Source organism: Cavia porcellus, unplaced genomic scaffold (assembly GCF_034190915.1).
Source record: "Cavia porcellus strain 051 isolate PalLab524CR breed Dunkin Hartley unplaced genomic scaffold, mCavPor4.1 scaffold_2, whole genome shotgun sequence".
Lineage (NCBI taxonomy): Eukaryota > Metazoa > Chordata > Mammalia > Rodentia > Caviidae > Cavia > Cavia porcellus.
The window spans coordinates 79,374,604-79,399,999 of record NW_026947485.1 but is presented as its reverse complement, the minus strand read 5'-3'; the positions used below and the strand labels follow the sequence as shown (position 1 = coordinate 79,399,999).

The 25,396-nt window shown below is 40.9% G+C and overlaps 1 protein-coding gene across 1 annotated transcript in view; it reads right to left on the bottom strand.

The window, feature by feature from the left end:
• Positions 1-25,396, bottom strand: part of Sorcs3 (sortilin related VPS10 domain containing receptor 3) — a 591,788-nt gene that overhangs the window by 30,380 nt on the left and 536,012 nt on the right. The window contains exons 15-20 of the mRNA XM_063244673.1: positions 25,231-25,348; positions 24,168-24,301; positions 14,220-14,333; positions 11,109-11,280; positions 8,737-8,923; positions 3,065-3,198 (exon numbers count right to left, since the gene is read on the bottom strand). Of these exons, the coding sequence (XP_063100743.1) occupies positions 3,065-3,198; positions 8,737-8,923; positions 11,109-11,280; positions 14,220-14,333; positions 24,168-24,301; positions 25,231-25,348 (859 nt within the window). The remainder of the gene's footprint in view (positions 1-3,064; positions 3,199-8,736; positions 8,924-11,108; positions 11,281-14,219; positions 14,334-24,167; positions 24,302-25,230; positions 25,349-25,396) is intronic.

Sequence of the window (25,396 nt, the reverse complement as noted above, 5' to 3'; positions counted from 1 at the left end):
ACGACCACTCCCATAGAAATCAAAAGGAACACAGAGGAATTCAAGGCATATTTCTGCGCTTACACATTTTATAGCCTATACAAAATGGACTGAGTCCCTGAGAGAGACAAGCTGCTGCAACTCACATGAGAGAAACACCAAATCCAAATAGGGTTGTATCTTTAAACAAATTTAATCAGTAATTATTTTGCAAAAGGGAAAGCAGTTGGCCCAGATGGTTTTATTATTGAATTCAACAAATGGTTCAAGAAAAAGTGATGCCACAGCTCAATATAAAATCCAAAAGCATTAAGGACAAATAATCTACTGGGACCAATAAATGATTATGACATGATTTCAGCATACATAGTCAATATACAAAGTAAGGGCCAGGGATTTAGCTCTGTGGTGCAGCACTTGCGTGGCAAGTGCCAGATCCTGAATTTTATTCTCAGTTAAACACACACACACACACACACACACACACACACACACACATACACACACACATACACATATACACACGATTTGATTATCTTCCTACATTCTAATAATGAACTAATGGAATATGAATTAAAATCACAGCACCATTTACATCTATACCACTAACAGTAAAATGTATAGGTATAAATACAGCAAAATACAGGCAAGATCTAGGTACATATAAGAAATTACAAAACCATGTTGAAAGGAATCAGAGAATAAGTGAATAAATGGCAAGATGTTCCATATACATGGATCAAAAAACTCTGTCTAGATAGCATATCTTACCAATTTGATCTGTGGATTCAATACAACCCCTAATAAAAAAACTAAGTCATTTTACAGATATGAACTAATTTATTCTAAGTTTATATTGAGAAGCAAATGACCTATTTACTAACAGAGATCAAAGCTCAATGACCAGTTCTACCTAACTTTAAGACATATTAGAAATCTATGTAATCAAGACAGTGTGATATTGGTAAAACAAAAGACAATTAAGTCAGTAGAAAAGAAAGACAGTCAGAAATAGATCCAGGTTATCTTTGAGAAAAGAACACAAAGAAAAAAAGCATACCAAGATTCTTCTTCCACCAAATGGTACTGGAATATCTGGACCACATCCACAAGAAGATTAATATAGGTACAGACCTTACATCTGTCAAAAATGGAGTAAAATGGATCATAACTTTAAATGTAAAAAAAAACATATCTATAAAATGGATGGCATTAGAGAAAACCCAGATATGGGCCTGACGTTGTAGTTGTAACACCAAAATCTTAAACTATGAAAGAAAGAATGGATGTGTTGATAATTAAAAATTCTGCTCTCCAAAATACCCTGTCAAGAGAATGAAAGGACAAGTCATGGACTGGGAGAAAACATTTGCAAATGACATAGCAGAATTGTTGTTAAAAATATATAAAGAACTCCTAAAACCTCAACTGAAAGAAATGGAACAACATAATGTTTTTTAAGTGGGTAAGAGATCTTAATGGACAGTTCACCAAAGATGATGTACACATGGCCAAAAAGCATATGCCATGTTCTCTGAAGGCTGTCTCACCTGGGAAATACTACACAGACAAACACTACTGCATGCCTGTGAAAATGACCAAAATCCAGCATGCAGCAAGTCCAAATACCCATGAGGATGTGGACCAAAAGGAATACCTGCTCATGCTTGGTGGGACTACAAAATGGTCCAAGCATTTTGGAAGACGCTTTAATTGGGTCTTATGAAATCAAACGTGCTATGGTACATTCCAGCAATCATATTTTTGGTATTTATCCAAAAGAGTTGAAAACTTAAGTCTAAAAAAATCTTGCATATGAATGTTTATAGCAACTTTGTTCACAATTGTCAAAATCTGAAGACAAGATGTCGTTTAGTAACTTAAGGAGTAAACAAACCATGTTGCTTCCAGAAGATGGAAGTTATTCTGCATTAAACAGAAATGAACTAGCAAACAATAAAAAGACCTTGAGGGGATGTGTTTATTAGTAAGTGGAAAAAACCCACAATTCTAAAGTTACCTACTGTATGATTCTAACTGGATGAAAACAAAAACCTACAGATGAAGTGAAATACTAGGGACTGACAGGGACTAGGAAGGAGAGACACATGAGTAAGTGGAGCATGGAGGTTCGAAGGGCAGGTAGAGTGTTCTGTTTTGCACTATAATGGTCGATACGGGTCCTACGCCTGTTCTAACCCTTAGAATTCACAACACTTAGAATGAACCCTAATGTCAATTCTGTATTCTGTGTTATGGGGATGTGCTGAGGTAGGGTCATGGACTATACTATGACAAATGGAAAACTCTGCACAGATGTTGGTAATGAGGGAGGCTTCGGAAGCATGGGTACACAGGATAGATGGGGAGTGTCTGGGGATTCTGCTTAACTCTGCTGTGAAGCTGACATATTTTAAAAAACTTAATTTAAAACAAACAGGAATGAAGAAGGACATTAAGAAAATTAATTGAGGAATCCTTAGTCTGATTGCTCCCAGGCTTATGGTCCTGGTCATTCTCAACACAGGCATCACTCTCAATAGGTGCAGGAACAGAGAGTAACCAGGAAGTGCCTAGATTCTTGAGTTTCTTCCTCTGAGCCGAGACAGCCTCAGTGACTCACCTAAGAAGAATGCAAAGTTTTACAGAACACACAGTAGGTGCAGTTGAGGGCATTTTGTACGTCTTACCCCCTTACCTTTCATTACTGCATATTAACCTCTATAGTTTACATTGACACAATGAGATCACCTAATGTCACAGATTCTGAGTCACTTCTCTGAGATTTAAATAGGCAGTGAGGGAAAAGCGTGTGTTAAAACAAAATGAAACAAATGAAATCTTAGAAATATTCGTTAGACCAACTACACAAACAGATAGGTTTGCATAGCTTCTCGCCTTACTCTTTGTTCTTTAAAAGTCTTTATTTTTCCCCTATTAACACAATGAACTCAGTGTGGAGATGGAGGTTTTACTCAGTTCTGTAGATTCTTTGCTTTCCCGTGTGCCCAACACTAACGCAGAAGCTGTGACACAAAAGCAGTTAGTATAGGTTTAACTCAATACTAATCAGAAAGAACCGAACCTTTGTACTATTGCCAAACCACCAGAAGTAGGTGAGGGTTCCCAGCTGACTCGGCCACACCACTGCACTGATGTTGACCTCTTTATTTCTTATGGCAACAAATGGCACTCGGAGGTGGACATGCTCCACAGGACCTAAAGGAAGAGACCAAAATACAGTGTTATATTTCTAGGATAAATGATCACAGCATAGCACGCTCCTACCTTCTCAGCCTCACTCCTGACTATCATGCCCTGTAATAAAAGCAATGATCACAAATCTACGAATGTTGGGAAGTACGTGTATGGCTCAATGAGGCATCTGCCTCAGTGGTACAACAGGGAACATAACTCCAGTTTTAGATTTCAAGAGCAGTATCTGAACTTAATTTACACCTTATGAAGCCCAACCACCAGAAACTCTTAGAAACCTTGAATCCAAGAAAAGCCTAGTTTATCAGACTCATAGCCAATAAACAGGAAGATGAACAGCTGTCTATCTTCTTGGTGAGACTATGGATTGTGATTTGGGGTCACTGCATGGTAAGGAGGGCTATTCCATTATCCTCAGTGGTTAACTGGTTTCCATTCTCTTCCATCACTGGCCATTGTGCCATCATCTGCAGGACACAGCGGGTGTCCTTCAGAAACTGGCAACCCCTGCCCCTTTAATTTAACAAAGAAAGAAGAGTGTATCTCCCTAATGAAATGAGATACAAATGCCAGTTCTGAAACAACCAAAAATCCTGCATTTCTCACTTTTTTCCTGGGAAAACTGCTGCAAATATCATTGAGTTCCACACTAGCATGTAAAAGATACATTTGAAGATACCCTAGGCATAACAAGTGAGGATGTTACTCATTTCTAGAATAAATGGAGAAGAGGAAAATACTCATGAGAAATTATGGATGTACCAGTGTTGCATTTGGGGGTTGGATGTGTTTGTTATTTTTTCAACTCTGACATGTAGCAGCATGAATGAACCTGTAGGACATTACTAAGTGAAATAAACCAGGCATGGAAGGCCAAACACCTCATCTTCTCACTCCTATGAAATCTAAAACAGCTGAAGTCAGAGAAGCAAAGAGTAGAATGAATGGATGCTGGGATGGCAGGGTGGGACATGGGATGGGGTCACTGTTAGTCTAGGGATGCAAAAATACAGGAAGAAAGGAATACATTTGAGGTATTTATTGTGCATGAGTGATTTCTGAATAATAGTATACAGGATTTTAAAAAATCACTAAGAAAATAGACTTTTCAATATTCTCAACACAAAAAATAAGCATGAGAGGTAACAAGTACATGACAATTAGCCTGACTGAACCATTTTGCATGCATATATATTTCATGGTAACTTGTTGTACGTAATAAATTTCTACAATTTTTGTCAGCTAAAAAATTAAGGAAGAATCTACACTTTCTGCTGCAGCCCTTGGCCCTGACTCTTGACATACGGCACCTCAGGATTTTTTTTCCAGAAAATAATTTCAATCATGTTACCATGTACGCACATTTGGCTGAAGGTCTAATTATGTCAAACAAGCAAATGTATTCATTTTTGTATAGTGTGTTTGATGTCAGTAAAGGATACGAAGAATGAAAAGATATTGGCTACATCAGTTGCTTTATTTACTCATTTTTAGGAGTTTAACTGATTAAATCTCTACTGATTGTTCTGTGGATAAATGAGGAAGAGGAAAAGGCTGAGAGAAGGGGTCTTCAGGTGCCCAGGAGGTGTGAAGAAAAGCCTGCCTTCCCATATTCACACTGCAGAATCTTTCTTTGCATGCAGGTTCAAATTTCTCCTTCCTCTCCCATTGAGAAAAAGGTTTCTTTTGCACTTGGAAGCCTTGATTTTATTTCCACTGTTCTTTTTCAGAGGGATGAAACCTCTTTCCAGACATGTGGTGTCTGGGCTTTCCCACTGCTCAGCAAGGTTGGACTGTGGCTTGTCCTTGGAAATCTTCTCAGGTCTGTGCCATGTTGGGGACCTTGGCTCAGGCAGGACTGACCCCAGAAGGTACTCACAAGGTACTCCCCAATGAAAGGAGCTCTTTTCCCTAAATTCACACTGGACGTGAACAGGATGGAGCTTCTGGAAATTAGAACACCATTGAACACACTCACATTTCTTCTGGCTTCAGGTCAAGCATGTTTGGTTAAATTTAATCTTAAGGAAGAGCATCATGTAGCAGCATTTTAAGGAAAGGACTCTGAGCCAGAAGCTTCAGGCTTCAGTGTGGAGGCAGACTATGGATGAATGAGAAAAGAGCCAAAGAAAGTCCGGAGGGAATACAGCAAACTCCTGAAATCTCCTGGCTAGATGTCCCTCTTTTGATGAAAATCTACTAATCTGTGTGAGATTGCTTATTATGGGCGGCTAACAACTACTTTTGTTAGCTAATGGCCCAAGGTGAGGCCAAGAGCAGTTTGCACTGTAATAACTGTCTGGTAAATGCAGCCATGATTGATTTGGAGGGAATTATGAGCACGATAAAAGTTTCAAGGAACATTTCTTCCTCCAAGCACAAAACCCACAGCGTGTTGTGCCTCGATGCTGAGTGTTCGCACTGAGTCATGCAGGTCTTCCCACTTGAAAGCAGGACCGCCTTGTGGAGACTCAGGACCAGGGTTTGTCCCAAAAGGAGTGGTGTGAATTTCTTCTTCCTTCAGCCTTTGTTTTTAAATGCAGCAGAAGTGTCAGGCAGAGAGTTAATGGGAAGTAATTACGGTAATGCCAGGTAACATTCATCATGCTCCAGCAATCTGCACACAACGCAGGATAGAAACATTTCCCAAGACTGAAATGGTGGTCCTTCAAACAGGACTGTGCCCAAGGCTGGCCTGGGCTGGTGTTTGGAAACTTGGAGTGTTTCCAATCCATGGTTAACTGGGAAGAATGGTTAGTTCTGCCAAACTGTGTTGGCAACAGTATGATTTGATCTGAACACTTGCTTCTCATGGAAAGTTTGGAGATTTGGTATATGCCAAGTAGAGGTGCTTATGCAGGTATCCCCAATAAAAAGTATGGGTGCTGAGTCTCTAATGAGTTCTGCTGGCAACCAGCTGGCTGTTGGTACCATTCATTGCTAGAGAAACTGGCTGTCTTGGGTGACTCCAAGGGGAAGCACCCATGGAGCTCATGCCTCGCTTGCTGGAGTCTCTGCTTCCTGAACCTCTGCCCTTGGCCGAGGCTGCTTTGCATCCCACTGGAAATAACAGCCAGTGATGAAGCTATGTGCTGAGTTCTCTGAGTCCTCCTCTTAGTGAATCACAAAACATGGGAGCAATCTTGGGGACCTTCTTAATACCACCTAAAGTGATTCTTACAAGCTAATTATCAAAGGTAAGCAATTAGAGGTTTACAAAGCCTAAGACAGTTGACCAACACCAGACATTTAACCAAGGGATGTGATCAGAATTCTAATGCAGATTTTCCTTGCTGTACAGCCTGGGTTTGTGAATGCCTTGCACACCACACACCTGGACCCCTGGCCCCGTGCTTTCTGCACAGAATGATCATTATCAGTGTGGGGTGGCTATCACCACTTTTCCTAGCCAAAGTCCCATTTTTCACAGTACATCTTTCCCAAGCAGAATATAAACTTTGCATGGACAAGACCATGTCTGCTTTGTCATCTCTGGCTTTCTTGAAAAGTGCTTTGCACATCTCAGGAAGTCAACATGTACGTGGTGAATAAATTAGTGAATTTTGGGATGTTTTATGTGTTTTCTTTTTATTGTTAGAAGATCCACATAAGGCAAAAGGGAGTCAGAATTAATCCATTTTAAAGTTGGAGTTTAGAAAACTAGAAAGAAGTGATTTGTCTCAAGTCACATGGACTGACATTATTGGAGACATAACTGATCTGTAATCTAGGTCTCCTCTGAAAGGAGGAAAATAAAATTTTAAATAAAAGCCTACCCAGAATGCCTGCCAAGACCAAGCAGACTTATCTTGCAGGCCTGGACAGAACACTTCTTTCTTGGTATAAACCCATATCCTTGCTGCTCTTGTGTAACTGATGGCCTTGCAATGCAGCTTACAATGGAATGGAACATTCCTTACCTTGTATAACCCATGCTCTGTATAACCTACAGCCTTAGGGTGTGGCCTGAAATGTTTAAACAGCTTCAGCAACTCATGATGCTACTCAATCCTCCATTCATATGCGCCAAATCTGCCTTTGTACTTCCCATCATTTTCCCAAACAGGGCTCTGGCTTTTTGGAAGACATCCTACTCAGAAGCCCATCAGTGTAATAAATTGCCTGCTAAAGCTCTGTTTCCATTTCTTCCCGCATTTGGCCTGTTCCCTGCAACACTCCCAAACACTTCTAATCAGTGCTGCTCCTGTACTAAGGGGCTGTGTATCCTAATGTTTGCCAGAGACCCCGGAAGTGTCAGTTACAGAGGAATTTGCACCATTGCTACGTTGTTAATAAGAAAGGCACTCCTAACATTCACGTCAATTCTTTCATAACATTGAATTGTACTGACATGTGGCAAAGCTGAAATCCAGTGTGAGATATGCTGGTCCCTCCTCATCTGAAGTTTCAGTTGCCCACAGTCAACCACATTCTGACTGTTAAATGGAAAAAGCCACAAATAATAATGACAAGTTTTAAATTGCATGATGTTTGTGAGGAGTGAGCCTTCCTGCCCAGGGCTTGAATCATCATTTTGTCCAGGGAACCCAGCAAGTATAGGCTACCTCCCATTATTATCAGAAAGTAGGTAATCTCTGTAGCATCTGGCACCCATCTGTAGTCCAGGCATTTGTTGGGGATCTGGGAACATCTCCCTCATCCATATGGGTGGAATCAGAGAAGTGGGGCTGGAGTTTTAGTTTGGTGGCACAAGCACTTGCCTGGCAAATGTGAGGTCCTGAGATCGATCCCTGGTACAAAAATAAAAGGAATCAGTGAAGTCCTTAGATCCATGGATGACACCAACAAAGGTCTATGAAATAAATGTCAGTCCTGTAACAATACTGCCTTTACTCACCATGCTGAGACCACAGTGCTGCCTCAGTTTATTTGAGTCAAGTTCAGTACAGATAAATACACAGAATGTATTAAAAAAAAAAACAAAATATTTTGGAACTTCAGCTGTTATTTTGGCTTCTGCCAACAGAAAGCCAATAGCAATGAAAGAGACTCAAAAAAACTCTGGAGGGTTCTTAGAATTGTTTACAACATAATGAACTTGAAGTAACCTTAGATATAGGAATTAGTTTTTTGCTTTAAGTGTTTAGTTATTCTTTGGAAAAAAAATTAAGTATGTGTTTTTTAAATTCTTCTTCAGTTCTTCCAACAGAAGTAACCGTTTAGCTTGACTTGTGCTGACTTCACTCATAATAGCTTGAAAATGAACATGAGACCATCAGTCAGATGGGTTTCTATTTTGATTTTCATGGTTCTCCAAAGCAAAGGGAAGGGAGTTTCCCCTGAATGTGTGTCTGTATGTGCAAAATGGCACTGAAAAGAAGGGTAGTACTGTATCCAAACTTCGAAAATAACTGGCCTACTTTGATATTCCAAAACTAAATCACACATGAGTAATATTTTGATTTGAGTCATTGTCATAGTTGCAGTGAGCTTGTTCTCAGCTTCAAATTCCAGAAAGTCCAGGCAGAGGGGGTTGACAGCTATAAGGAACAGAGAAGTGTAATGGCTCCTACTACTTACAAACCACATGCAGGAAAAGGACAGCCGTGTCTGAGCCAAGGTTGTTCTCTGCATAGGCTGTCACCTGGAAGATCCCCGCACTCTTATACACATGCTTGATACCATCCTCGATGGGGCTGAAATTAGCATAAGACACAGCAATCCCATCACCGAAGTCAAGCTGGATATTTGTTCTCTGGAGGTCACCCTGTGAGACAGAATTGCAGATGTCAGGTCTATTCATACGATCCTACCTGACTTCTATCTAATGCTTTCTCCTGGGTTTCAGCATCACTCTTTGTGGAAACAGAGTCAAACCCTAGGGCAGAAGCACCCTAGCATGGTCACTAGGCTTCTATCTGATTTCCCTCAGGCTGTTACTGCATGACAAAGCTCAGAGCAGCCTGAATGACAAAGACATAGGCAATAGTAGGTAAGCACTGAGGAGAGGATCTCAAGGGCCCTGCTGACATCCTTCCAGGCACAGCTTAACTCTTCTTCTGTGTAACAATAACAACAAAAACAGCAACAGCTAACAAGCAGAGAGTTTCTTGCCCATGACAAGCAATCAATCTTCTCACAATTTGTAGAAGTATTTACAACTTACAAATGGAGATAAAAAGTAAATTAACTGGACTAGTCTCATCACGACTGGTGGGAGACCCAAGAGTTAAACAGAGACTGACTAGTTCCAGTTTGTCTGTTCTCACCACTATGCTATCACTACAGTTGTTCTTGTTTTTCAGTATCTATAATGTCCCAAGAACTAAGCTAATGACAACACATATTATATAATGTCACCTCCAAAATAATAACATGCAACAGGATGATGATTCCTGCTCTACAGATGAAAACTTTATACATCCAAATTCTTATCTCTAGACTCTTATTGTCATCGAAATCTACCTAAACCCCTTCTTCCCTGAAGCTTCCACTGACTCAGAGGTCCCTGCACCTGCAGCCTGACCTCATGATGGCAATGGCTCAGCTGAATGCCTTGTGCCACCCCAGCTGACACAGAGCTCCCCAAGAGCTAATACAGAGCCCATCCTTCTGTACATCAGATGCGGCGACCAACACTTTAGATGAAGGCGATGAAACCAACAACAAAACAAAGATCCTGAAGGAAGAAAAATAAGGTATTTCTGTTCACATACAAAAATGGAAGACGGAATAACAAGAGAAAGACCTTGTTTTGCAATTAGGAGCCACATTTCGTGCCCTGTAATTATGCACTGACTATAGCTTTCCTTTCCATCTCTTCCCCTGTGGCAACCCAGATGTGAAAGAAATATTGATAGGTGCTCTTTTGACCCCCATACAATATCAGCCACCCTTGAGTTTATGAATATAAATTAAAGTGGAAATGAACTCAAGGCAACTCAAATGGATAAGATCATGTTTTTTCACATCCCTTCAAGAGAAGGTTTTTGAAAACTCCCTAGTGGAAATGCAATAATGACCTCCTCTGACTCTTACAGTACTTAAATTCAAGCACCTGGCGCGTGGGTGAAGGCTGAGGCATCTGTCAGCCTGGAAGAAGGAACCTTCACCATCCTGTGTGGCACGGTCTTGACTTTAAAAAGATTCAAGTGCTCATGTTTGTGAGGAAAAGCCCCTGCCCCACTTTGCTTTCTTTCTAAGATCAAGAACACAGGGAAATTTGCATATAAATTTAGCAAGCCTTGTCAATCAGACAAGCCTTCAGCTTCACTGCCTCAGAAGTCGTGCCCAAAGTCTCTAGGGAAGGAGTGCCCACAAGTAGCCAGAACTGGGCAGTACAGGTACTTCCATAGTGGAGTAGAAGCCTGCAGTCCGATTTCACTGCTCTGAGAGCAAAAGACACTACAAAATCAGCTAACGGAGCAGGTAGCTGGTGTAAAAGCAGCTAATGTTACATTCTTTACAAAGATAAATTTAAAGCATTTACATAATCTCCCTGCCCCCTCAAACTCATGCTTTTGGGCCCTTTAAAAGCTTCATGGGCCTGTCCAATCAGTGGAAAATAGAGTTGGAAAAAGCAAAAGAGGTTCCTAAAGGCAACAGATGTAAATTGAATTTCTTTTTCTGGCACTTTTTGGTCTTGTGATGATAAACATTTCCTCAGCAGACCCCAAAGGGGAACCTTGAAGAACATATCCAGACCTACATGCCCCTGAAGCAAGCAGACCCCACTGCAAACAGGGCCTTCTTGTGGATGTAAAGAGGAAGGTGTCTGAACACTGAGCCTTCTCTCACTCATCTAGCTTTTGCTCACGAGAGTTCAATTCTTGCTGCTGACATCTGTGCAGCAGCTCGGAGTGCAGAGGAAAGGCCTTTTCCTTCCTTCGCTGGGAGCGAGGAGTGGCTGCTGGACATGATTTCTGACATCAGAGACCAAGGTGGGCACCTACCTCCTCCATGAGGATGATGAAGGTGGCATTGTGTCCCTGCTCTGCCACCAGGCGGCCATCGTTTGTCACCACGTGGAGGCCCCGAGGGGCTTTTCCAGGACACAACTGGGCCTTGGCAGAATACTTGTCTCTCAGTCCATCTGTGCAGTTGTTGGACACGATTCTCCGGTACCTGAGGAGAGTTGACAACTGAGAGTGGTGTGCTTGTGTCCTAGAGTGTGTGTGTGCACGCGTGTGTATGTGTGTGTGTGAGTGCATATGTATGTTAGAGAGTGCATGAAAGCAAACACAAGAGAAATGTTTCTTGTACCTGCCCCAAAAACTGAGTCTCAAAAAAGCCATTTATGAAGACAAATGCTGAGGAACCTGCTATCCTTCTGCCTCAGGAGAAGCAGCTCCTTAAACATCATTATTGATCCTACTTGGTGAGCCATGGATCGCATCAGTGTCTAAACCAGCCAAGAAAAATCAATTTCTGACTCATACTCAACAGAAGAGGTGGCAGACTGCCGAGCTGGGGAAGCAGGCAAAGGCCACAGATCTCTCTCCAGTAGGCTGGGGCCCGTGCCATTTTCCCAAGGGCATCTTCAGCTCTCTGCACCAGAAAGCTCTGGAGCATCAGGTGTCCTACTTGAATGCATCAGGTGGGTGCTTCCTGTCTCCTCTGCACTTCTGGATGCCGTTCTTTCCCTTAACACCCAACAGCCCTGACTCTGGAGCTCCCAGGCTATCTTACAACACATTTGCTCCCTCTGCAATATTCATGCCCTACCCAACACAAGGTAGGGTAAGAAGCAAACGTCTGAAACTCCATTTCCATGTAAAATTACTTTGCCAATGAGGTTGGTCTGGGAAAATGACCCTACGAAGCCATGTGCCTGTCCACAGCAGAGGTGTCATGACCACAGTGATGATGTATCACTCTCCATGCTGGCCTAGAGATCTGACTTATACACAGACAGTACTTCTAGGTATATCATAAACTCCAAACCTTCTCTAAAATTAATATTTTATAAATCACATAAAATAAAGTACCGCCACTACAACTACTTGTACCACACACCACGATGCCCACTGTCCTTCTCACCACCAGATCTTGTCTCTTTCATCTTGCATGTCAGGGATATTAAACTGGCTCAATCATGCTGACTTCTTCTGGTGGCCCCAAAACCAGAGAAACTCCAAATCTTCTTGGGTGGCACTGGTCCTTCATTACACCTGACAATTCCCCATGTCTCCACTGCTTTACCAGCTACCCTAAACCTTCTTGCAGAGATCTCAGAAAGACGTGAAGCAGATGTTGAGGGAGTTATTGGTCCACATGTTAGTTGTCAGCTGAGTTCATAACTCGAATAGTGCTGCCTTCTATGGTAGCTGCTTTTCATGCATGGGACCTTAGCACTTGAAATAAGTTTAACATGGTATATAGAATGTTAAACTGATAGTCTCTGTTATAGCTGGTTAAACAAAATATATTATTACAATTAAGCTCAACTTTTAAAACTTTTAAAATGTGACCACTAGAAAATTTTAAATTATGTTTGTTCCTCATATTTCTTTTGTTCATCACTGGTTTAGATAATCAATTTTTCTTATACCTTCTTGCCCATATCTACTCTCCTCATATTTATATTTTACTCATGACAGATTATTTTGGTGAGTATCATGCCCCAGTGCAAACTTAATATCTACTCTTTCTCTTTAACTTCCACTAGTTAAAAACTCAAGTTGGCTGAGGATTTCTAATACAATTCAACATTTAAGAAACTTGGAAGTATTTGTAGAGATCTACAGGGAATTGTTTGAAAAGGAAAATGTCAATTGACTTTGTTTTTCACATCCCTGATTTGTTTGGCTAGCTACTTGTTGCTTTGCTTTACCTGAATTGCTTAAAACTGAGTCCCATTAAATATGCCCCATGATTATATGAGATATCCTAATGCAATGCTTTTTCAGTGATGCCCAAGGCATGTAATAATTAGGAACTGAGTGGTCCAGGTGACTCCTTGTGACCACTATACCCCTCTTCCTAAAATATTTTAGCCCCTTTTCTGTAACATTCTATCTCCTTAATTTGAAGCTGCTGGATTTACCACTTGACTAGCTTACATTCCTAAACCAGTAACACAATATCAGAGGTCCTAAAACTTCAGTCTGGACTCCAGAAATAGCCTTCCCAGAATCAAATATTTGACTATAAATATCGTGTCTTACATAGCACCTCAGAACTCTCAATACACCTTTTTCATTATGCTTATTTTTGCTCTGTAAATGTCAGCTAGGATATACCACCTTCTTACACCAGATAAAATGAAAGTAAAAGAAGGTGAGAAGCTCTGGTAGGATGATGGAACATCTTTGGAAGAGGTGACACAGAAGTCCAGAATATCTTAGTCCCACGACCCTCACAGAGTGGTCTAAAGACAAACAATATCATCATCATTCAGAACATTATAACTCTCAGTCTCACTCCAGATTTCCCCAATCTGCAGCTGCATTCCAGAAAGACCCTCAGATGATATATGAGCACACCAGAATTTGAAAAGTGCTGTTTTAGTCCACCCAGCCACTTGACAAATGTCTTCTGGGTCAAAGAGGCATCAAAGCAAAAGGCTATACAGTACACCTCTAAGGGAACTTTTCAAGTGTCTGACAGGTCACTAACTAGCAAACAAAGAGTGAGAAAGATGTGGAGTTGGAGAATTACTGAAAAATATGCCTTGACCTTTTTATTCCAGAAATTCCTCAGGATCAGACTTCTGAATTTTCATTACAAGTTTTGAGCATGAGTGCATGCTTATCCATCTTTTACCAGTTTCTTCACTCGGGGGCCAGGGAATAAAGGCAACATACCTTTCTGGGACAGAAGTTTTACCAGACAATAGCGTCTGCCAAAAGTAAATGGCAAAACACATTGAACTCTGGGCCATCAGAAATCTCTTCTGATGCCTTTCAGTAAAGGTACTCTCAGTAAGCACTTCAGTTTTCTTCTGAAGCTACTCATTGCAAACAAACTCTATTTACACTCCAGTAGCTTGAGGAGCAAGGTATTTCCTCTGATTGCAAGGAAGTGAGAAAATAATGAGTTAATTTACTTCATGTGTCACTTACCCAGTGCTGTTCAGGTAACTTTGCCCAAGACTGCAGTCCTTCGAGGGGGATGCGGGATTATACCAGAAAGCAGGGACACACTGGCTCTCCCCATGTCTCTCATAGCCATAGTCACTGTTAGGAAAAGAAGTATTGCAGAATGACATGTATTTATAAATGGTGAAACACTCACACACACACACACACACACACACACACACACACACACACACACACACTCACACAGACCTATGCATAGCCTAGTGCTACCTGAAAGCCACAACATTGTATTACCTAACCCCAGTGAGGAGAGATGTTCACACTTTGGAAAGGCATTATCAGATTTACAAATAGTCCCAAGTTACTTGAAGTCTAGTCTAGGGGGAAAAAGAAGTGGATTATCAAACAGAAATTCTAGGCTGTATAAGTAGGTATTTAAATATGATTACAGGTTCTATATTTGAGTTGGGGCTGGAAGGCCACTATAATCTTAAAAGCATATTTTTGGTCACAGTATAATTAATGAAATAAGTAGATAACAATCAAGAGGATGACTTTAAAGGTCAAGATACCCTTCTATATTGTGACTTAATATGTGCACTTCTAAAATGTATTTTGGATATTTCGCTTTGATTTTTTTCCTCAAAATTTGTTCTTCATCAAATACAAATGTATATTTAAATACATACACAGTTATCCAAATTTCTACTGATTAGTTATAACAAGAACCATCTTTCCCAAAAAATAACACTATAGTGTTTTTCTATGGGTCTGTAAAATTTCACCTACAATAAAATGGAGAAAGTGAGGTATGTTTCCTTCCTTTTTTTCTCCTATGTATAAAATGAGTGAAAAACCAGGGCAGGATCTGTAGGCACAAGGAGGTCTCTCTACTTTGTGGAGTTCCCTGAAGTTCCCAGGTACCGTATGCGTCAGAGTACAGGCAGGTAAATGAGTTTACTGTTCCTAAAACTGAAAGCTTTTACTCTAAAATCAGGAACAAAACAAGATGTCCACTCTCTCCACTCCTATTCCATATAGTTCTGGAAACATTAGCTAGAACAGTTAGATAAGAGAGAGAAATAAAAAGAGTATGGATAGGAAAGGAAGAAGTCAAGTTATCATTATTTGTATGTGACAAGATACTCAACATAGAAGACCCTAAAAACTCCACCAAAAGACTACTAGAATTAACAAGCAAATTCAGCAGTATAGTTGGATACAGAGTCAACACTCAAAAAACATTGTACACAAAAACAAACTCATTGAGAAAGAAATTAGGAAAACACAAAAACAAACTCATTGAGAGAGAAATTAGGAAAAAGGTACTCTTCACAATAATATGCAAAAACTGAAATAGGAATCAACCTAACAAAGGATATAAAAGATCTATAAACTGAAAATTATACTACTTCAAAAAAGGAAATTGAAGAGGACATAAAGAAAATGATATCTCTTTCCATTAGAAGAACCAAAATTGTAAAAAGGCCATTCTTCCAAAACTGTTATATAGACTTAATGCAATCCCAATCAAAATGACATTAGAATACCTCACAGATCTAGAGAAAACATTCTTAAAATTCATTTGGAAATAGAAGGGACCTAGAGTAGCAAAGTAATCCTGGGCAACAAAGGAAAAACAAGGAGGCATCACAATGCCTGACCTGAAATTATACTATAAGGCTACTATGATAAAATCAGCATGGCACTGGCAAAATAATAGACCTAAGGATCACTAGAATAGATTACAAGAGGCACACACACTACAGAGACACTCAGCCACCTTAATTTTGACAAAGGGGACAAACATGTCCACTGAAAGAAAGTCTCTTTTAGAAATGGTGCTGGAAAAACTGGCTTTCTACATGCTGAAGACTAAAAATAGATCCATGTTTATCACTGTGCACTAAAGTCAAAATGTATCAAAGATCTAACTACTAAAACAGAAACACTAAGGGTCAGGGATTTAGCTCAGCAGCACAAGTTCCTGCCTGGCATGCGAGATTGTGAGTTTGATCCTGGGTACAAAAAAAAAAAAAAAAAAAAAAAAAGGAGACACCCCCCCAAAAAGAAAAAAAAAAAAAAAAAAACCAGAAACACTAAATCTATTAGAGGACAAAATAGGCAAAAATCTTGAAGACACAGGGGTAGGCAGAGAGTTCATGAACAAAAACCAAATTAAGAAGTACTTCAAAGAATCAACAACTGGGATCTCATCTTATTAAAAAGTTTTTGCATATCAAAATAAATCACTAACAGAGTGAAAAGACAATCCACAGAACAGGAAACAATTTTAACTAACTGTCCCTCAGAAATCTGGAACATACAAAGAATTAAAAAAAAAATAGATCCCCCAAATTAAAGACTCAATTCAAAAGTGGGCATCTGAGATGAATACATACTTCTCAGATGAAATACAAATGGCAAATGAATATATGAAGAAATGTTCAACATCACTGGTAATTTGGGAAATGCAGATTAAAACAACACTGAGATTCCATCTCACTCCAGAAAGAATAGCTATCATCAAGAAATCAGCCAACAACAAATGCCAGAGAGGATATGGGGAAAAGGAATTCTTCTCCACTATTGGTGAGAGTGGAGAGTCTCACCACTATGGAAATCAGTGTGGAGATCCCTCAAAAAACTACCACTAGAGGTTCCATTTGACCTAGCTATCCTGCTTCTGGGCATTTCCCCAAAAGAACTGAAATCATTCCACAGTGATATATGTGCACCTATGTTTTTAGCAGCATAATTTGTAGTAGCAATCTTGGAAACAAATGCCCAGCAACTGAGGAATGAACTAAATAGACATGATATTTTATACAATAGAGCACCACTCAGCTCTAAAGAAGATAAGCTTGAGACTTTAATAGATAAATGCATATAACTTGAGACCACACTCATAATCAAAACAAATCAGATTTGCATGTGTAAACATTGTACTGTCTCCCTAGTGTAAAAAACTGAAAGAATAAATAGGATCCAAAATACATAATAGATATTGTGAAAGTAAAAGCAGAAGAAACTATTCAAAAGGAAAGAAAACTGGGATGAAGGGAAAGAGAAAAGAAGGGAAAAGACAACATACATACAAAATAGATACTCATACTACTAATCTCTATTAGTTCATCAAAAAGAACAGTTCGTGCTTTCACTGCATGATCATTTTTTCATGCCTATATCTTATAATCTGAGCAACTACTTTAAAGATAACAATACACAATATATTAATCATTGTTAATCTGTTATTTTGTTTGGAAATTCTGTGTCGTTTTTACTATTTTTTCATTTTAAAATTAACAGAAAAAGGGGGGGATTTACTGTTCCTGTAATCAGCCAGAGGGTAGTTTCTTGTTAGGAGAATCTATGCCTCCAGATTTGGTATCCAAGTTTTCCTGACCCCCACACACTGGGAAGCACAATCTGAGAATTTACATACTGACCCACAGGGTGTTAAGGGCAATGCAGCACTCAGGGAGGCATTTTCTTCTCCCATCTCGGTACTCCTTTCCTGCACCCATATTCCCTGAGCCAACACTTTGTGGAATTCCATTGGATGCACAGGGTTGGTAATGAGAGACATGACACACTGCATGCTGGAGAACAGAATAATACAGCAGGGAGCAGAGCACCATTCAGTCTACCTCAGCAGAGCCAAGTGACAAATGAGACTGTGTACATTATCTTCCCAGTATGCCCCCACCCCACGTTGCTCCACCAAACGGATACCTGAACACACCTAGCCACTCCTTCCACTTCTCCTTATGTATCTGTGTGAAGTTCCCTGGGCTTTCCTGTGTTTGGCCATTTCTTATCCATTCTTCCTTACTGTCTAAGTTGTATGAAGCTGACTTTCATTGTCTCCATAAAATCTTCAGACTCATAATAAGTTGGAAAATTAAGTGGAAACCACAAAAGGGCTGAGATATTTGTCCCTGTTTTTCAGCAAAGTAAGAATATACCTAAGATACTGCAGGTGTAGAGTAGAAATTCATTGAGCAAATGGATCTTCCACAACCTCACTAATTATTCCAGGATGTTGTGTCTGGCTCTGCAGGGAGCCACTGAGTCTACACTGATGCTCCAGTGATACCCACAGAGAGCCCCACCAGTGCTCAAGAGAGAACTGCAGGAGAAAGGGGAGAGCAGCTGCAGATTGATGCACAGAAAGGCAGAACTTAAGATCACCTTTGAGGCAGCCATGTTTTAATGAAAAAGGAAGAAAGGGAAAAAGAAGCATTTCTGCCAAGTAAATATTTCCCCAAACTTCCTAATCAGCTACTGAGCACTCCCAGTCAGATAGTTCATATGGACTTAGATAGTGTTTGCCAGCTGGCAACAGCCCGTGAGATCTGACTATTAAAATTCAAGCGGTTTTGTGGGCTAATTAATGATAGTCAAACAAAGCCATTGTTAAAGCTGAAATACATAAAATTTCATTTATGTAAATTATATTTATACATTTATAAATACTCAAAATGCAATTTTAATTGCTGTGTCACATTTTATTGTTACTATATATAAATATATACATACGCTCATATAAAATAATCATATTATCATAATATTGCCCTGCTACCTATGCTCCTGAGGTTATGTGCACTAATGTGTTTGTGTGCCAGGAATGCCATATTAATGTGGGGCTGCTTTCTATCCCTTCCCATTCTGTATTCGCTGGTGTCATGCAGGTAGCCTGAAGCTCGCTGTGGTAGGAATATGTTCAATAAGCAGTGTATATTTGCTCCACGAGAGCCACTAGTTCAATATTTACCAGCACTCCACTGAATATCTTATTTCCAAGTGTTATTTTTATCCATGGAACCATCAAGTTGTGATGTGTCTGCACTATTCTGGGGACATCCTCTGACCTCTTTGTGAGTTAAACCTGTTGAACCGTTCTGCTGGCTCCAGGAAATATCGGCACTCTGAGAGAAGGCTGCTTTTCTAAGCAGCTCTGGGAAGGGGAGAAATGTTCACTGCTGCCTGGGCAAGGTAACCACCTTTGGCAGTTCTGCTCAGCTCGGCTACCTGTTAGCGATGCAGTAATTAAGAAAGGTGCATCAGGCAGGATGCTTCACCCCAAAGAGCAAAAGTACCTCATTAATATTTAACAGCTGTAGAGGAGGTTGGCTGCCCCCAAGCCTTGGACTTCTTCATTAATTTCTGCTAAGTGTATATTAAAAATGCTCACACTGCCCAACCTCCCTCCCAGCTTCCCAGTCTGCATGATTTACACAAACAAGTGGTCCTGGCAGCTGTTCCAGCTTGCCTTGGAAAGGTATGTTCTGCTGAACCAGAGCTTTGGATACCACGTACTGGAAGGACTGCCCTGCCTCAGGGAAGTGAGCGCCACAGATGCTGAAATACACCAGCACTTTCTCTGACAAAGTAAGCCATCTTTCTGTGTTTCTCAATTAGAAAACATTTGGAATTTCTAAAAGTTTAGGGTAAATTTTGTTCAGTTTGGGAATCTGTACATCTTTGAAACCTTAGATTGTCAAGGAGAAATACCCAGAACAGTTAAGAAACCAAAACTCTCTACAATTCAGAATAGGAAGGTATATTTTAATGCCTTGAGTCTAATTCCTACAGTGGTAGGCTGGGAAGGAAAAGCCAAAAGAGGATAAATAATTTGGCACAGGTTTTACATAGCTGACAGTGGCAGGCGGAGGCAAACAAGACTCCTACTCCCTGCTCAGCATTAACACAAAACCTGGGCACCCGTTTATCATTGGAGAGGGTCCCTGGTCCCCAAGAGTCACACTCGAAGACTCCTGGTCTCCTCCAAACAAGCCAAATGTGCTGAGCAAGTTGAGACCACGCATGGCTCCAGCACCACTGCCTTGATCCCTGCTTCCCCCGTCATCCCACGGAGCAGCTGAGGCCACAAGCCCCTCTGCCGCCTTGCAGGGCACCATGTAACATGGTAAATTTTAGTTGGGCACTGAGTGAGCACTCAGAAAACAAAAGCAGCCACAATACCAACACCAACAATGAATTAATAATTAACAGCACATTAGTTCATGTGTAAGCCTAAGTACAGCCAGAGATAAAGACATCTGTATCCAAGGCACTTCAGAAATTGTATAGAAAACTCAACAACCATCCCTCAAACATTTTTCGCAATCTAACCTTACCCTGTGTGCCTCACTCCTCTAGCTCTCCAAAAGTTGTCTTATGTGCCTGCTGTGTTTATGACAGTCCTGTGGTCATTGCTCTGAAGGTCTACTTATTTTCCTTTAATTATTCTGCAATAAGTCTGTGCAGCTCCCCTACCACCTCCTAAAGGACCCTTTCCACGCTATTATCAGCCCTGGATAATCTTCATTCCCAGTAGAACTTGATACAATATAGAGACATTTTATAACCATGCTGTCCAGTGTGGTAGCCACTAGTCAGTATACTAAGGGATTGATTTTGAAATTTTATTTCACTTTAATGCAACTATATAGTTATGGCTCAGAAAATTCAACAGTTAATGATATATTTTTTATTATTCTCCAGATACCTTCTTTCAGTGCAGTAACTCTTATTTATACGTTGTTTATTATCTTATTTAAACTTGGATGAGTCCACTATACAGAAAACAGTGCTCTCCTGCTTCCCATGTGCATAATATGAAATCCAGAGTGGATTTTAGATACATGTGAATTTGAGAGCCAAGCATCCCCACACCTCTTTCTCTCTGCCTCAGTGTACATCATCACTTCCTAACTTGGCTGTGAAGATCTGCTACCACACTGGAGATTGACAGTAGCCAGTAAGACTTAGGGTTCTGGAGTTCTAGTATCTTGATAAACCTACCTACATCTTCATTTCCATCTATTAAACACACACAATAGCAAACTCTCCTTTCAGAGTTGGTTGAGGTTATTCATTAAGAGAACTAAGACTTGGTACAACACCTCACGGGTACTCACCAAAGTGAATGTTTGTTGAGCAAGTGAGTCAAAGTAGTCTACATGGGTTTCTCACTGATCAAATACACTTGGGTTTTCCTGAGGGCTACTCCTACACAGGAGCCCCAGGGAACTTCAGAGGAAACCCCATATGCTTCCTTTCTTGACTACCCCCAGCTTCTGATGATCTTGATTCTCAGTGAGAATTTGTTCCCGTCTCTTCAATGCACCACAGAGGTAGCTAAAAACTAGCTCTCTAGTGTAACCTTGGGGATCTGAGGCTCTTTAACAGAAACATCGGCAAATTATCTGTTCACCTTATTACTAAAACCTACTCTTGTGAAAGTTGTGGAAATCAATGGCATCCTATAGATAAAATGTTTCTCAGAATCAATACGCCTCTCTAAATGGAGAAGGGACACAGGTAAAAATTACCCTACCTCTGGTGTTTCTCAATGCCTCTACCAAAGTGAAGACATTTAATCCTCTTCCCCAGCTTTTGACCTCCCTAAACTAGGTTATATCCTCTCCCTACTGTCTCTGAAACTGAAACCTGGCATCAAATGAGTGCACCCTGATTTGGCCTAGGGAAACAGCTGAATGGAACGGACATGATAATTGCATGTGCTAATTGAGCATGGCACCTCAGGTTCCTGAGCTAATAGTACTTCCTGGCAGGGAGGACCATCTAGGAGGAGGCGCAGCTAGGAAACTGCTGCCCTGCACTGATTTGTAGCATTATCGATAAAGACCAAGAGACAAATAATGTTTTGTCAAAAACATCACAATTCTTAAACCAGTAGTCGTGGTCACTGAAATGGAATTTAAAGCAAAAATAAGAATTTTATATATTCACCCCCATTTCCCTTCTCCACACCATGGTAAACAATTGAGAAAATTCAGAAATCAAAAACTACTCGTCCAATACTCAGAAATGGTGAAAAATGCTTTCTAGGCCATTTTATTTTCTTAGTGTTACTTTCCAGGTAAGAGTACTTTGTACCATCCAACCCTGTATGGCTGTTGACTGTGTCTCAGACTCAGGTTACACCAGTTTCTCTTAAATATGAGCTATGATTGACCACAAAATGTAAACACACTCATACTTCAAAAAAAAAAATTCAGGAAGTCTTCTAGGAGACTGTGTGTCTATTACAACTCTAACACCAAAGGTCAAGACTACTGATCAATCATTGTTTAGAGTTGCTAAAACATGTTGTATTTAATTTCATGGACAGCAGCAGTGCGGGTCACGTGGAGGTGAGTTTTAATTTAAGAGTAACTGAATGTGGAGACCCTATTTCTTCTAAACATAATGTAAACTGAAAATAGCAACGCTTGATATCTTGAGAAATGATGGCATAAATGGCAGGGTGGAACTTACCAAGACTTGAGTTTGTTATCTAGCTCCTATATAAACTTGGTCAAGTAACTTATGTCAAAGATTCCCATTCCCTTCTCATTTGTGTGGCAACAGACAGGATGTGGAGAGAGCAGATCTTCAATCTGGTTGGCATCACTACCAATGTGAATGTGGGAACCACAGGACTCCCCAGAAGGGATTCCTTCCCTCACCCCTTATTCTACCTAATGATGGATTCTGATAGAATCCCCAAAGAAGGGCTTGGGAATAGGTTAAACAGTACCACCAACACTGAAACAACTGGGTAGTCCTCAAAGGCACTACCTTGAAGACTGTGCTTATTGGGATGTGCAAGCTCTGATGTATTTGCTGAGATTAGATGGCGACCACTTAATAAACCAGGGGTACAAGCTCCACATAATACATTAGCAACAGCCACCAAATCCTGTTTGACTATTTTATTTTGTTTTATTTTTTTGTTACTCACGACCATACACTTACAAGGCAGGTGCTTATGCTGCTGAGCTAAATTCCCAGCCCTGTTTAACTGTTTTATACACCACCAAGATAATGTCTCCTCTGCAACAATGGCGTACATTCATTCCCTTATTAACACATTTATTTATCCCTAGCACCTAATGAGATACATGTTACATATATTTTTATTTTGTGGCTGAGTAAGTGAAGTCACAGAGATAAAGAATAAATTCCCAAGATCAGCGTTTGAATATTAGCCCGAGGTGTTTATCCAGACCAGGAAATGTGAACAGCATTGCTGGAGGAAACACACATCTGTTACAGCCCTTGTTCCTTATTTGCGTGGCCTCTCAACAATGGATGAGGGTCTACCATGGCTCAGAGAAACACGGACAACAAATCACTGTGATGCATCCACACTTGTGTTTGCAGCAGCACAATAATCACTAAATCTTGGAAATGGCCTACATACCCAACAAATGAATGGGTAAAAAATGTGTTATTAATACACAATGGAGTACTACTCTGCCATACAGAAGGATAAATTTCAGTCATTTGTTGGAAAATGGGTGCAGTGTGGGACTACAATATTAAGTGAAATAAATCAGGCATACAAGTTTAAATATTGTATGACTGCTCTAATATGGGAAACCCAAAATATAAATAATTTTAAAAAATAAGTGATAGACAATAGAAAATAGGAAGACAGATCTTTTGCAAATAAGTTGATCTAGAGGTGGAGGGAGAGGGGAGGGGAGAGGGGAAGGGAATCAAATCACTAAGATATTAAGTACATGTACAAATATTCTATGTCAGTTAAAAATAAAATACAAAAAGAAAAGGAAAGGATGCCCGGTGGTTCTCATGGGAGCAGAGTTTGAATGAATGTATGTGGAGGGGGCTTCCAAGACAGTAAGTCTCTGAGCTCCATCAGTGCCGGCCCAACTCCTTGGAACAGTCCAACTCAGCTGTTCATGGAAGATGAGGAAAAGGCCTCTGGGAAATGCAGCTAAGACAGAGGAGCACTTCCTCCTGGCAAAGAGCCTCAGCCTGTCCTTCCTCGGTAGTGTGGACTTCTCACCTGTCCCACTGACCAAGCCAGCAGACATACTCCCCACCTCTGGGCTGGGCCTCCCTCCACTAACTCCATCTATGCACCTTCTCCATACACACAAACAAGTGAACGTGGGCTTACAGTTGGAGATTAAGCACCAAAAGACTCACCATTCGAAGTCCCAGTCCGCACAGACACAGGGTTCTGAGATCACTGACCCCGAGTAGTCCCGGCCTAGGGCACACTGAGCTCCTGGCTTGCGCTTCTGGAATATTTTCCTTTCTCCCATAACACAAGGTTCTCCCTTAAAGAAGAAGTCCACAGTGAGAGAGCAGAAGAGCAGACAGGAGGCAATACAGCTTCTCAACAAGAATCATTAGTCTTTTCATTCTGTGAGTCACTCCAAGCAGCAACTTTGTTCCCACCAACCATCCAGAAATTCCAAGAGAAAGTGTTAATCTTTGCTGCAGCATGTGAGGAGCACTACCGGAGCCTGGCCCACTGCTGTGTCTCCATCCTTGTTACCCCATAATGTCTACTTTCCCTTGCTTCTTTCCCACCTCTCAAGTGCCAGGGATCCATACAGACCAAGGCACACTGCCTGAGTTGCTTCAGCAGCAAGTTTAGTGAAAAGAAGCCCAATTTTGACATATTCTCTCCACATCATTTCCACAGTAAAACTAAAGTGCACCCACGAAGTTCCTTCTGTATGATGAATGTCCACACCCAACCCCCAATTCTTAGTCACAGACCAGAAGAGGAGGAGAATGTTTGTACATACAGCTAGGATCCAAGAGTTCGGAAGAACGCACACGTCTGCCTACACAGCAGAGCAATGAGTACCTGCCCCTATCTGGCACAGTGACTCTGAACCCTTTCTCTGCAGTTCTCTTCCCTCTTGCTTCCGGCTGGTGTGTGACATGCCCTCACCCTCCACATTGGCAGACAGATGAGTAAGTCATTGGAGGGTGTCCTAGCTTCTCCACAGATGAAGGTAAAACCCCAGGTCACCATCACCATCTCTCCCCCAGGCTACTCACTGACCTCAGTGAGTACCTAAGATTCTAAGGTGTTGCTGGTGCTGGTAATATCTAACCCTTCTCCTGAAGTCCACACCTCCAGCCCCAGATGGCCCATTATGTTTCTCCCAGACATGGCAAGGCCCTCCTGAGGTTAAACCCAGCTTGCAGCAGCTGCTTCCCTAAAGGCCAGCATGCTCCATGCTGGCTGTACCTGATTGAGCAGGTGCCATGTCTGATAATCCTCCTTGGTGCAGCGCCGGCTAAAGATTGATTTGTAGTCCACTTTCACCAACTGCCATTCGGAGCGGAGGCTAAAGTGGCCAAAAACTCTTTAGGAGAGAAGGGGAGAGAGAAGCAGAGAGAGTCCATGGTCAGTC